At 48.0% G+C, this 13,110-nt stretch overlaps 1 protein-coding gene across 3 annotated transcripts in view; it reads right to left on the bottom strand.

Moving 5' to 3' along the window:
• Window positions 1–4,461: 4,461 nt before the first annotated feature.
• Window positions 4,462–13,110, bottom strand: part of ELOA (elongin A) — a 26,333-nt gene continuing 17,684 nt past the window's right edge. Inside the window, exons 5-12 of one of the 3 annotated variants that reach the window (XM_019512388.1) lie at window positions 12,580–12,694; window positions 11,893–12,045; window positions 11,195–11,292; window positions 10,090–10,270; window positions 9,442–9,553; window positions 8,350–8,445; window positions 8,043–8,194; window positions 4,462–7,444 (exon numbers count right to left, since the gene is read on the bottom strand). In XM_019512388.1, coding sequence (XP_019367933.1) covers window positions 7,383–7,444; window positions 8,043–8,194; window positions 8,350–8,445; window positions 9,442–9,553; window positions 10,090–10,270; window positions 11,195–11,292; window positions 11,893–12,045; window positions 12,580–12,694 — 969 coding nt within the window. In that variant the 3' untranslated portion in view covers window positions 4,462–7,382. Of the gene's footprint in view, window positions 7,445–8,042; window positions 8,195–8,349; window positions 8,446–9,441; window positions 9,554–10,089; window positions 10,271–11,194; window positions 11,293–11,892; window positions 12,049–12,579; window positions 12,695–13,110 lie in introns of all 3 variants that reach the window. The other 2 variants (XM_019512387.1, XM_019512389.1) reach the window with 2 other exon arrangements.

The raw sequence follows: 13,110 nt of genomic DNA, 5'->3' as shown, positions 1-13,110 counted from the left end.
GCAGCACCCACCCGCCCCGTGCGAGTGCCCATGCCCGTGCGCCATAGCTCGCCGCACTGCGCAGGCGCCGCCCTGCCCGTCACATGACTGCGCGGCGCCGTCACGTGGCGACGCCCTCATGTGGATGCGGCGCCTGCCACGTGACGCGAGGCTCAACCCGCCTGCGGGGGGGGGTGGTAGTGGCGGAGGAGGAGGGGCTCTAGCGCCACCTGGCGGCCCCGCCTACACCGGGGTGGGGGGGTCCTGCGGTACTGCCGTCGCTCGTGGCTTTTTGGAGCTGGTCTCAAACGTGAAAAACTTGGCTCTTCCTTTTGTATCTAAAATATAAATGATAAGTTCATCTAATGGTTAGATAAACCATATGATCTATAGTGTAGATCAGCTTTGCTCTTCCTTTTATACATCTTTATATTTAGTTTAGATACAGTCTTTAGGTAAAAGGTAGAGCTAGCTCTATATAGATGATACCTCTACGCTTTACCTAAAGACTGTATCTAAACTAAATATAAAAAGGAAGAGCGAAGCTGATCTAAAATATAGATTTTATTTAACTGTTAGATTAACTTAGCTCTTACTTATACGATCTTCAGATAAAAAAAAAAATCTGTATTTTAGAGATACATCTTTATAGTGATTTTAGAGCAGCTTAGCTCTTCCTCATCTAAAAACAGATATAAAGATTTAGATATAAAATACAGATTTTATCTAAAGATCACATAAGGAAGAGCTAAGTTCATCTAAAATCACTATAAAGATACATAATCTTTACACAGAAGCTAGAGAGAGCTCTTCCTTTTATATCTAAAATATAGATAAGTTTTTTTTCAAGTTCCCGAAGCGGAGACTTTTAAGAACAATGCCAAAAAGTCCTGGGATTTGGCAGTGCTGCGTCTGTACGGTCGTTTCAGCCCGTGCCGGGTGTCCAGTCAGTAACAGCGAGAGAGAGGGCTCCCGGTGCAGGATAGTCCGCGGGGCAGCTCCGCAATGCAGCACGTGCAGAGCCCACGTCGCTCTCGCGGGTATTTTCATGGACTCTGGGGCTTGCTCTCGGCACTTTCTTCCTCCAAGTAAAGAAATGCTTCAGTTTTGATGACCCAGTTACGGTCATTTCCCATTTAAGACCCAGCTGCGTTGCCAGGGACCAGGGCAGGCTTCGGCTCTGCACAGGACACAGCAGGGGGGCAAGGGAATGGCCAGGTGCAAGGGCTGAGCCCAGCTTTGCCCACAGCCCTGCCAGCTGCTTCCAGGGGCCTGAGGGTTGAGGCCCAGGGAAGGCAGGGCAGTGGATTGGCACTGCAGAGGCTCGCCTGCTTTGCAGGGGGCTTGTGGCCGTGCGGCAAAGAACAGTTTTTCCACTCGAGTTGATCCAATCGAAGATGTCACATTTACCCCAAGAGCCCTGTCCGCTGCAGCCAGACACCCCACCGGCTCCCTGGGCTGAAGTTCAGGAGGCGAAGCCTAGTGGCAGCTGCAAATTGGCCCTTGCCTTCTCCTGAGCTTCAGCCCAACGTGGCGCAGCAAACTCTGTCCCTCTGCTCACGGAGGCCTAGAGAATGCAGCCACTGCCTCTCCTCCCCACCAGCATGGGATCATCGCTTCCTCCCAGCCATCTTCCTCTGCTGACACACTCCCAGCACAGGCCCAGCCAAATTTGGCTGCCTCCTGCTTGAGCAACAAAAAGCTGGGTAGATCTGTGCTTCAGATGAAGCAAAGCAGACGGACAGCACGTGCTTTCCATAAGCAGCGGGCCTACTTCACTTACAAAAGCAAGTGCTATTCCTCTCTGGAGTTTATAAGATGCAAATCTGCCATGGCTTCAGGCTGCCACAGCTAACGACCTCTCTGTGCCCAAAGCACTACTGATACCCACAGCAACAGGCCAAGCTCCAGCAATGAACAGCATTTTAGTCAACTCGCTGCATCAAAATGAGTGGAGAAAGGGGCTTGGACAAGCTCATATCAATGCCTTGCAGAAATGTGTGCACGCCACAAGTGGAGTTACACCACAACTCAGGGGTGGCCAACCTGCGGCTCTTCAGAAGTTAATACAAGTCTCCTTGAATCTTTGCACAAGCACACAGTGACCAGCTTCCATTAACAGATGCTGCAAACCCTCCAAAGAGACGCATGCTGCCAGGGATACTCAAGAGGTCACATCTGCAATCGAGGCAACTGATTGCACCTACCACAGAATAGTTATTGTGGGGGAAGCAGGGCTGAGCATGCATCTGGACCTGACCATGAGCTGGGAGCAGTGTGCTTTGTCTCCAAGGTTCAAGTCCTGCTGGCCTAATAAGAGCTTACTAGAAGGAGGGAAGGACAGTCTAACAATCAAGAGAATGGGAGGAGGGAAAGCTGGGTGAAATTCCTAGCTCTACAACACTTGCCTGCCTCCCCCTCATCTAAAAACTGGGAAGTTATCCCCCATTTTACAGAGATACTGGCAGATGCTCATCCCCTAGAGACAGCCTTCTCCAAGCCTCCTGTCTCAGACCTGTGCCCCCCACTCCAGAGACCCATGCATCCATGCCCCCTCCTCTGCTAACTTCCTACCAGTCACAGCCTGGACTTTTTCAAACCCTTTTGCTTCTGGACCACAAAGAAACCTAACAGGATTTCACCTCACCAGAAGCAAGACAAGGCTCTGAGCTGTGCTGAACTTGGCCATGGTTAATAGGACTGTGAAAATCATTCCAAATGGGCACATTTGCTGTTCGAAGGCTGATAAGGGCAGCAGCACTATTTTAGGAAGGGCTGGAGCAGCAAAGCTACACTGGAAGGGACAGGAGCGCCAGTACAAGCAGCACTGATAAGAGCTTAACAGTTTCTATTGAAGTGTCACTATGCAGCCGGGTAGGGCAGTGGAGCACTGTCAGGCTATAACGAAGAATTAATACAGGTTAATAAGGATGGGTAATGTGCACAACTGGTTGGTCAAGGGGGAGAGACTGACAGATCTCTACTGCACAGCCAAATCTTTCCATGCCCAAGCTACAGTTAAACAGGTATAAAATAAGCAGACACGTCCTAGGTATAAAAGAGGTCCAGCAACTCCATATAGCTTCCTTTTAAAAAGGAAAAGTTGCAGTGCTTTAGTAAAGCAAAATGGGATTTTTTACCACCCTTCATTTTCCCCAAGCCTGAGGAAGGGCGTGTGAGCCTGAAAGCTTGCAGAAAAAGATAAGGTTTTTGAGATTTCTTAGTCGGTGTAATAAAAGGTATCATATCTCTGAATCAAGAGTTCTACAGTTTTGCATTTCTTTCTTGGCAAAGCAAGTCATTCCCCTTCCAGGCTGCAACAGCTCTGTAAAATGCTTAGTGCCAGGGATGGGAGACATCTATAAGATCATGCCAGGAATATGGAACTGTTATTCCCCAAGTCTCAGAAGACTGGAGCTAGGGGGACCCACTGAAATTAGTAGGAAGCTTGTTAGTTTTAAGTCTGAGAAAGTACTTGGTTTACACAGTGCGCAGTTAAACTTGTGGAACCCATTGCTGCAGGCAGTGGTAGATGCAGAGAGTACAGCCATGTTCAAAAGAAGGGACTAGACAGGTAGACAATAGATCTATTAACAAGTACTAAACAGATCCCCAACCACTGATGGCAAAAGCTGGGGAGGGTAATGAACAGATCACTCCAGATCAGTAGTTCTCAGCCTATTTGCCATAGTGAGCCATGCTTGCAGCTCTCAATGTGTTATGTGGGTCACACCCACATAAATTACTTCTCGAATATCCATTTAAAAAAAATGTTTTAAACAGGATGTCACATGGGCCGCAGCAGTGTGCAAACTGGGCTGCATGCAGCCCGTGGGCTGAGAGCCACTGCTCTAGACAGACCCTGTTCAGTTTAGACCCTCTAAAGCCTGGTGGGTTACACAGACTGTTGGTTAGACCCAGTACAACACTTCCATTCAACACCCGGTAAAGGTTTCCTCAAGTGCCATCCCAGTCACTCAACCAGGACTACTCCTGCAAAGAAGAGACCACAGAATCAGTTCCTTTGCTCAGCAGCAAGAACCTGGGAGACTCTGATCCTCCCTGCCACAGAAGCCAAGTCCCCATGGACCTCAAGAGAACATCACCTTACGTTCCTCTGAAAACAGTATTTGCAACGTCAGCTCCTGACCCTCGTTTCAAGGCCTCTCAAGTAAGGAGGAAAATATCTGAATGTCGTTTACAGCCAGCTGCACAGAAGTTCTGAGACTGACCTGAGAGTTCAGTTTTATTTGCCAAAACGTTCCAGTTTCTAGCTATTTATAGCCTGCAATGGAGGGTGCGAGGAGAGACTCAAGAATGAAAAGTAACAGGAAAAAAAAAAAGCCCGTCAGATTAAAAAAAAAGGAAAGCAAACATCAGGTCATCAGCAACTGCAGAAAAAAAAAGTCATCCTACTTAACTTGCTATTTCATCCTTATGCGTAGTTATTACTCAGAGACAGAAAGGAATAGACAGACACTGTCCAGTGTTTGGCTTTTATTGAGACATGATTTTCCTCTCTTTTCATATAACTTATCTAATTAAAATATTCATCTCCTTGGTTACCACAAAAAAAAAAAAAAAAAAAAAAAAGAAACATAGAAAATTGTATATACACAGTTGGGGACCAAAGTACAAATGCAGGTCAGCATAACTCTCCCTCCTGCCCAGGTCACTCACCCCATCGCACCAAGGGGCACACAGGGAAAGGGGTAGTTCTGTTTGGTTCCTTTGCACGTAGTGTAGCACAGAACATTGCACAAGTTTAAAAGACAATGGGTGCTGAAAGAGATGGGAAATGGAGCAAGCGATTCCACTCTAGAGTCCGCTCAGTTTGTGTCTCAGAAGAAATGCTCTTCCTCCCCCACCTGAAAGGTGCCCTCCTTCTTTCAGTCTGGTAGATGTAGTGTCTTGACTAAAAGCAACAAAAAGCACCTTCTAGGGAAGAGGAGGTATGTGCTTGATCCTATGCAAAACTAGGATTGGCTTCTCCTAGAAGAAAGTAGGCTCAAATATCATGGAGTTAGAGGCCACAATATTTATCTTTCCCCACCAAAACCAATGCCAAACTAAGCTAAAATACTGACACAAAATGGCAGAGTCTATAGTGAGAGAGAACTGGATTTAGTGGGAAGATGCACCCAATGCACAGCTAAAAAGTAATACCCACAATGCTTTGAGCAACAGTTAGATGTGCATATCTAGGTCATTGCTAGGTAGCAATGCTGCAGGACCTAAAGACCTCAGGACCCTATCCATGGTTTAACTGCGGCTCCACTAGGGCCAAGACATGACAGACTCCTGTTCCCGCCCACCCCCCAAAAAAAGGAGAAATAAATGGTAGCACAACAGTCAGCAGAATAATATATATTGTTACCTAATTAAAAATACAGCAAATTAAATACAGCAAAAATGCAAGAGCCAGAAGGCATTTTTTACAGCACAACACACATTGAAATGCTGCACAGTAACGTCATTAAAGCATCAGGGACTTTAACGAGTTTACGGCACACAAGAGTCTGAGAACACTTTTCCAAGACCTTAAAAATAAAAATAAAAAGGGGCTTCTGGGATGCTCAAATACCTAATAGAAACCAAAACCAAAGAGAGCTTTCTAAAGCCCTCCATGGAGTATACATCACAGCAGTTTCCCCAGGTCAGCACATACAACCAAGTCCACTTAGCCAGTATTTTCCAACCAAAAGAAGTACAAATCACATCTTTTGAACCACCACCACCACCACCTTCTTCCCTACCAAGAGACCAGAATGTCTGCAGAGTCACCGTTAGAGCAGCTGGATCCGAGAACGATTCAAACAGGGTTTGGAACTGGACAGTTCCCGTGTCTAGAAGTAGTCACAAAGCCAATTACCTGGTCCAACACAATGCTTGCAATACATTCAGGCTACTTTGCTTTTACAACGGATTCAGTCCTTACACCAAACTGCCTACCACAATAAGGCTTTATCATCTACAGTGACTTCTCAGTAGTGTCTCTCACATTACACTGTTAGAAATAGCTACAACCACAGCAAGACCATTAGGTTTACCTGAAATCACACTCACAATGCATCACCTGGACCTTCTAGCATCTTTACCCAGGGTTGCCTCCATGGAGGAGCTGCACTCCAAAGTCACCCTTCTTACTTTACCACCAAAGAGGCTCTTCAGACAAGTAAAACCTTCCCCCCTTCCCTTCCAGTGCTATGATTCTTCCCAAATATTGGACGCAATCAAGTGTTCTGAACTCAAGCTACGAAGTTTGCGCTAAAAACAGTTACCTTCCTCCCATCAAGTATTTTATTTTAAAATACAAGGCTAAAAACCATTGCTTTTCCCAGCAATAGCTTACAGGGAAAGGGGTAGATTAAAGTGCCAGCGTTTAGAATCAGACAAGTCCTTTCCAATGCCGTCTGATGCTTGGGGAACTCGATAAAGCGACTTCCTTCCGCTAGAAGGAAACTCAACCAGTTCCTTTATTGGTATCTTTAAAACCATGTTGGCTCCTGGAAGCAGAGCCATATCTAAAAAAAAAAAAAAAAAACCCCTCAGAAAGGAAGGATTAAAATGTCATTTTGTACACAGTTTGGGTTTTCTCCTAAAGAATTCTTATGGTTTTCCAATGACCAACAGGAGAAGACAGCAGAGAGGTCTGAAAGAGCTCTCAGCCACCCTGCAAAGGCAGAAGCATCTGTACAAAGAAATCTACAGTAACATCAGGAGAAAAGAGTCTGAGCGCTGGGATATATTAACACACACGATGAGCAAATGAAACCTCAGGACCAACGCATCCTGCCAAAGGGCTGATGAGTGCACTGGCTTCCAGCATTGCCTGTTCCCCAGAGATTTCAGGTGGGACTTCACATGTCATGGGTAACAACTCAAGATGAAAATCTCCCTTTTCTAACAGTGTTCACCAAGAGAGATGTCATGTCTTTGGGAAGGGGGCTGGGCTTCCTTCTAGGGGAGAAGGAGGGGAGATGACATCAGAAATGACATCATAAATAATATTAGAGTGCATGGGCAGCTGGGGGGAGTTGCGGGAATAGTAATTAAAACTATATTATCATTTATTTGAGAGGTTAAATAGCAACATCAGTCTCTGGACTTTCCATTCTCAGCAGGTGCCAAGATTTCACATTTTTCTGATGGGTTTAAAAATGCCAAATGCTGGACTTTGGACAAACCAGGGCTAGGACAGGGGGACAGGAAAATGCAGAGGAAGGGACCAGAGGGCTGGCCTGGAAAACACTGTGCTGTCATCTTGTGCAGGTTTGTAAGCCTCTAACAGCTCCACAGAGGTCATTAAGGGAATGACTAGGCTCCTTGGGTGCCTTCCCTCCCCTTCCCCTTCAGGGCCACTCCCCCACAGCAGAAGGATTCCCAACTCTGTCCCGGGCAGCTTATCTCCGAGAGAACCTGTTTTTGAAAGCTTTGATCGTCTTTGCCATCATGGGTGCAATTTCTGCAACAAAGGAAAAACAGTCCAGCGTCAGCAGCCCTACAAAGAATTGGAGCACCCTCTACCTTGCTCTCCCACAGGGTGCTGTTAACGTTCCTGTAGCATGGGTGGACAGTCACAGTCACTAGAGGACAACAAGAGACTAGGTGAAGACTAGAAATGGCCCATACAGAGGCAAGGGATGGAGGGGGTTTGCCTTGGAGCCTGCTCTGCCCTGGGCTCCATGCAGGACTGCAACACTTCACTGCTAAGTCTGAGACTGAAACGCCGTAGCTGTTATCTACAGCACCCCTACTGGTGAATGGACTGGGCACAACGTACAGGAATTCAGTCAATCCGTATCAGTGGGGTCAATACAGTCATGGCTGTGAAACGATACTGGAGACACAGCAATTGAACCAATTCCTTTCCCTGCTTCCCCCATTTCCCAAGACTCCTAAAAGCCCCCTCACCATCCCTCTAACTCCTCCCCACCCTACACCTTCTCCTCTGCAGCAATCTGAGAAAGGTAGAGGTGGTGAAAAGTGATCAGAGGGGTATTGGGAGGGGAAAGCTGTTGTCAACACCATCGTGAATGACCACAGCTGAACGCACTACTCACTCTTCACTGGGGGTTTCCTGGGGTCGTAGCCAGAAGAGGTGCTGCTCAGAGATGGACCGGAATGGGCGCTGCTGGTGCTGGGCCCGTCGTATGACTGCTCCTCACTCATGTGGGACTGGCTTTTGCTGGGTGTGTAGAGGACTGGTTTTATCCTGAAACACACAAGCCGTACAATCATTCTAGTGCAGTTCAGACAAGTTCAAGCGGCAACCTCTCTCTCCCCCTATCCCCATCTTGTAGCTTGCATTCAGCAGCCCCACGTATGCCCATGTTTAAACAGAGGGTCTGAGGCAGCTGCAAAACTTACTGAGAATGACTGTCCGAGTCTATGCTTTCTGAACTTGTTTTAGACTCGAGGCGCCCCTCAGTAGATGCCACCTCTTTGTTTTCACTCATTTTTGGACTGCAAAAAGTAACAGGAAGTCTTCCATTGCAAAGAACTCAGAGACCACACCGGGTCAGCATATCTTGAAAACTCTGGGTTTATCTTGTGAATCTTGTTTGCACACCTAACAGTGCTAATAGTGTGGCACTCTGCATCATCATTGAAAGGACCTCAAGGCACCCCAGGGTGTCACAGCACTCTGGTTGAGAATCACTGGATTAAGGCCTCAAACCATGGGAAAGGTACAGAACGAGGCTTTACAATACAGGTCTGGGCCGTTATTATTAGGCAAGAAGCTTAGTGTGCATGCGTCCCTGTGTCCCACAGAGGACTAGAGATGCAGACTGCCAAAGCATATCTGCATCACACTGCACCACATTCCCCAGAAGACTGCATTCCCCACTGCTTAAATGTAGATCTAAAGCAGAACCTGGCAGCTCTCAAGCTCAGCGTGCGTAGCAACATGATAGAACAGCCACACAAGGTGCTTTACAAACAATTTGTCTTCAGGGAACCAGGTATCGTGATCCCCCACATTACAGATTAAACAGGCTCAGAGGCTAACTAACATACCCAGAGCAAGTCAGTCAGTCTTGGAGCTAAGTTAAAACCAGCCCTCAGGCTGGTGCTCAAACAGATCATGTCCTCCACTACAGGCAGCTTGGATCAGATCCGGACACAGTACAGTGTCTACCAAGTAAGGTTCTAATAATAAAAGGTTAGCCAGAAAGGCTTTCTGCCTGCCCAGGCCAGTGCTGGGAGCTTCCTATGTTTCTCCTGCCAGAGCTGATAACTCTCTGCCTTAGTTCAGAGCTGGAGAAGTTGGTGGGCAAGGAAGATGCTTGCCTCTTGTTTCTGAATGGCTGGAACCTTCAGCCTCTGCTGCCCTGGAATCACAGCAGGATCTGTAGGTTGTGGAGATGAGGACATTTTTGCGGGTTCAGAGGCCCCACAGGAACTGGGGTGAAACCTGCTGAGGTTCTCCAGGCAGGCAAGCAGTAAATTAGGACTTACTTTATCTTCTCTGGCACAACAGCTGCTCCAGTTCCAAACTTTTCCTGTCTTCTCCGCACGTCCCGAGGGGGCTTTGCTGCTGAATTGACGAATGCCATCTTGGCCACCCTGCCTGCGTGGAAAAGGGAAATACATCACTTGGGTCCAGCTGTAAGGTGTTTAGTCACAAGACAACCAGCCCCATCATACCCATGAAGGTCCAAGGTACCTCCTCCCACCATCTTTCTCTTGCATAGGGCAGAGTCCCCCTCTCCTAGGCCAGAACCCCTCTAATGTCACATGTAAGAGAGCAAACTCTCCAACCTGGAATGCCCCATCAGCTTTCTTCAGTCCCAAACTGAAGGACATGCTCCAGGAATGCAGGGAAAAGCTCAGCCTCTACAGCCCTCTGTGCCCATGCAGAGAGGCCAGCTAGACATCCAGTTGCAGAAACTCATCTCCAAGAGGAGCCAAAGCCCAAAGTCATTCATCCAAGGCCACCACCCAGACAGCAATCATGTGGTAGCTCCCAGTCCCGGGCTGGATTTGAACTGGCTGCAGAGAGAGAGTTGTGCCTCTTCCCTCAGCTCAGCCCAAAGAATCATGCCTTCTACCCCCCCGACCTCTGGAAGCTTTCACAGGTTCACCCCTCTGCAGCCTTGGCTCTACCTTTGGGTTTGTTGGCATGTGCTGAGCGGATATTCTGCGTTAACATGAGCAGCCGCTGCTCCCGGGCGTCGTGGAGCCGTAGGTACATTTCCCGCCAGGACTCAAACTCTTCCGGCTTCTCTTTCTTGAAGTCCCGGAGGCAGTGATTCTGCCACAGCTGATCCGTGTCTTCAATTAAGACCTGGAGACAGGCCCACAAAATCTCTCAAACATATATTTTTCTGGCATGGTCTCTGGAAATCACAGGCTCAGACTTCTCAACCCATTTCACCTTATCTGCTCTCCTCTCTCTACAACACTGCTGCTCGTGTCATCAGGCAGTCAGAAGGGCTGGCATACCCCACCCATCTGATGCCAGCAGTCAAGAACCTGACTTCTCAGAGGTTCAATTCAGCTCCTTCCCTTGATCAGGCCCATCCCAGTGTCCAGGCAGGATATGCCTCACATCACAAAGCAGGAGCCTTATGCAAAGGGTCAGCTGTTGCTGTGGCCTCAGTAAAACCCTGCTCATATTCCCCCCAACCCGCATCTCTCATCATGCAGCACTAGTCCCTTGACTAGTCTGGAGTAACAGCTCAGCAGTACCAGGACGTCAGCTAGGAACTACATGATAGCAGAGTGACCCAAGCTACCAGGAAGGCACTTCTTAAGTGAAAAAGCAGCCGTCATGCAGCTGATGTGGAGGGAAGGGTGTTGGGGGCCACATGTGCCATCACTGTGCAACAGGAATCTTAGAAAGCAGGAGGCGAATGCATTCAGCATTCATAAGTTACACTGGGGACAAAAGAGGAGTAACAGTGGCACTGCTCTTTCTTTTGACTTCCACCCCAAGGATCACTTAATGGCAGCTAGTACCTGACACAACCATGAAGGCAAGGGGCAAGCCATTTCCAAGCCTTAGCAGCCTGTGCTACAGCTGGGCATCAACAGGAGAGAGAGTAGATGACAGGCATCGCCCAGGGAGTGGCTGGACCACACAGTCCAGACTCCTTGGAGCTCAAAACTTTCCAGGAACCTTCTTCCACCCCCGGAGGGCTAGAAACACTGAGCAGGCATGACATTCCCTCCATGCCCAGCCTGCCCCTCCAAGCCAGGAGACACTCACATGGTTACACTCCTCAATGCGGTACAGCTGCTCAGGGGTGCACCTCTCCAATACTGGTTCCAGCACTGTAAAAGGGACACCACCCACTTCATAGATAGCTATGAGCAAAGAGACACACCGGGTTACTTCTCACACTCCTTTTACCCCCCCAACAAAATGCCTGCTGAGTTTATTATAGACACAGATGCCTGTGGCCACACTGGAAAGGCAACAGAAGGCAGCAATTGTTAAACAGACTATGGCAATGTTACACAATGCAAGGGGAAGGAAAGAGAGCACCATTTCCTGCAGTTACTGCAGGAAGAAATCCGAGTGGTTTGTTGGAACAACACCTCTATTGCCGTTGAACACTACCATGGCCTCTAATGGTCAAAGCTCAGTTACATTCCCAGTCAGGACCTCAGTTCTATGCCTTGTTTCCCCACAGTGCAGCGCTTCCTGACTGACAGACAAAAGCACCAGATACCAGTACCTGCAGCCCCCTGGCTGCTTTGATGGTCTTCCATCCAACTATTCCAGCTTAGCTTGGTAGACGCATGGGAGCAACACCTGACTCTAGGTATAATAAGTTAACTGCAGTTTACTACAAAACTCCAATAACCAGCAAATTGCTGGCACTGATATTTAGAACTAGCTCAGAAGGAGCAAGAGAGTTCATCAGGTCAACACCTTTACAGCAGAGCAAGGGTGGTACTCACAGTCAATGTTGTTGCTGAGGACTCTGATGCACTGCTCATACAGAGACATCATTTTTGGGAGGTAGCTGCTTTTAGAGCCCGAATACACTTGCATCTTTGAATTCAGCCTGCGTCCTGTAAACCCGGACTCATTCTCCTCAGTGGGGGAGGACACTGCTGTGGGCACACGGAAAAGACGACACATATGCAGCGTTATGCATTCATCTGAACACAAAGAGCAGCCTCGGTGGATCAGAGCAATAAGAGACAGACCATGATGAAATACAACTTGTCTAAAGCACACTGGAGGCCAGCTGAACCAAGCTGGTGAAGTGGTGGAAAGGCCTCTACCCATGCCTGAAGGGAGCCATGTAGTCGGGGAAGGTCTGTCAAAGCTTGCTTCTCAGAATAAGCCACCTGCTAGAGGCTCATGAAAGGATTTTCCTAACCTCCCTTACCCCAAAGTAAGGGGGAGGATTCTACTCTCCTCTGAAGCATCAGGTGGGACCACTGCCAAAAGCAGAATACTGGATCCAGCAACTGAAGCCGAGTCATGCAGGGCAGTACTGTGTGGACGATATACTAGATACTGCACAGAGAAGTGAAGCCAAGTAATACAGCCCACACTCAGCCCACCCCCCGCTTCTCCTCCCCTGCCCCCCAACTGGCCACAGTCTGTTCCATTCCCATGCTCTAAACGCAACATACCTTTTCTTTTCATCTGGGGACAGGGTATCGATTCAAGAGAGGGAAGGGGGCGATAATTGGCCTGGATCAGGGGCAAGGGGATGTCTGGTAACGTTGGCACCACATCAATGGGGATCTGGAGGATGAGAGAGTGTGTTCACCACTTAAGAGAGACCCCAGAGTTCCATCCTGTCATGCACAGAAGCTAGTAGGGAAGGAGGGGGCCTGGAAGGGGGGGGTGGTTCTAAGTATTTTTGAATTGTCACATCATAATTTAGAACTACTGCTTTCATAATGAGGTTTAAATAGCATGCTGAACACTTGCATATCAGAAGGTTAGGATGTCTCTGTAAATGGGAGGAGCTGCCTCCTCCTCCTCCATTTCTTTATGTTCTTGAATAGCATCTTCAGCAAGAAGAACACTAATTTCTGTATTCCTCTCAGATGTAGAATCACTAGCTTTTAAGAAGAAATCAGTTATTCCCACTGTGTGTGTTTGTAACCATTGTTACCTGGTTCTCAGATTTGGCGAAACATCTTGCCATTAGCTTT

Source organism: Gavialis gangeticus, unplaced genomic scaffold, assembly GCF_001723915.1.
Source record: "Gavialis gangeticus isolate Ggan-Ray unplaced genomic scaffold, GavGan_comp1, whole genome shotgun sequence".
Classification (NCBI taxonomy): domain Eukaryota; kingdom Metazoa; phylum Chordata; order Crocodylia; family Gavialidae; genus Gavialis; species Gavialis gangeticus.
Note: the sequence above shows the minus strand (reverse complement) of the source record. Positions and strands in the feature narration are given on the sequence as shown.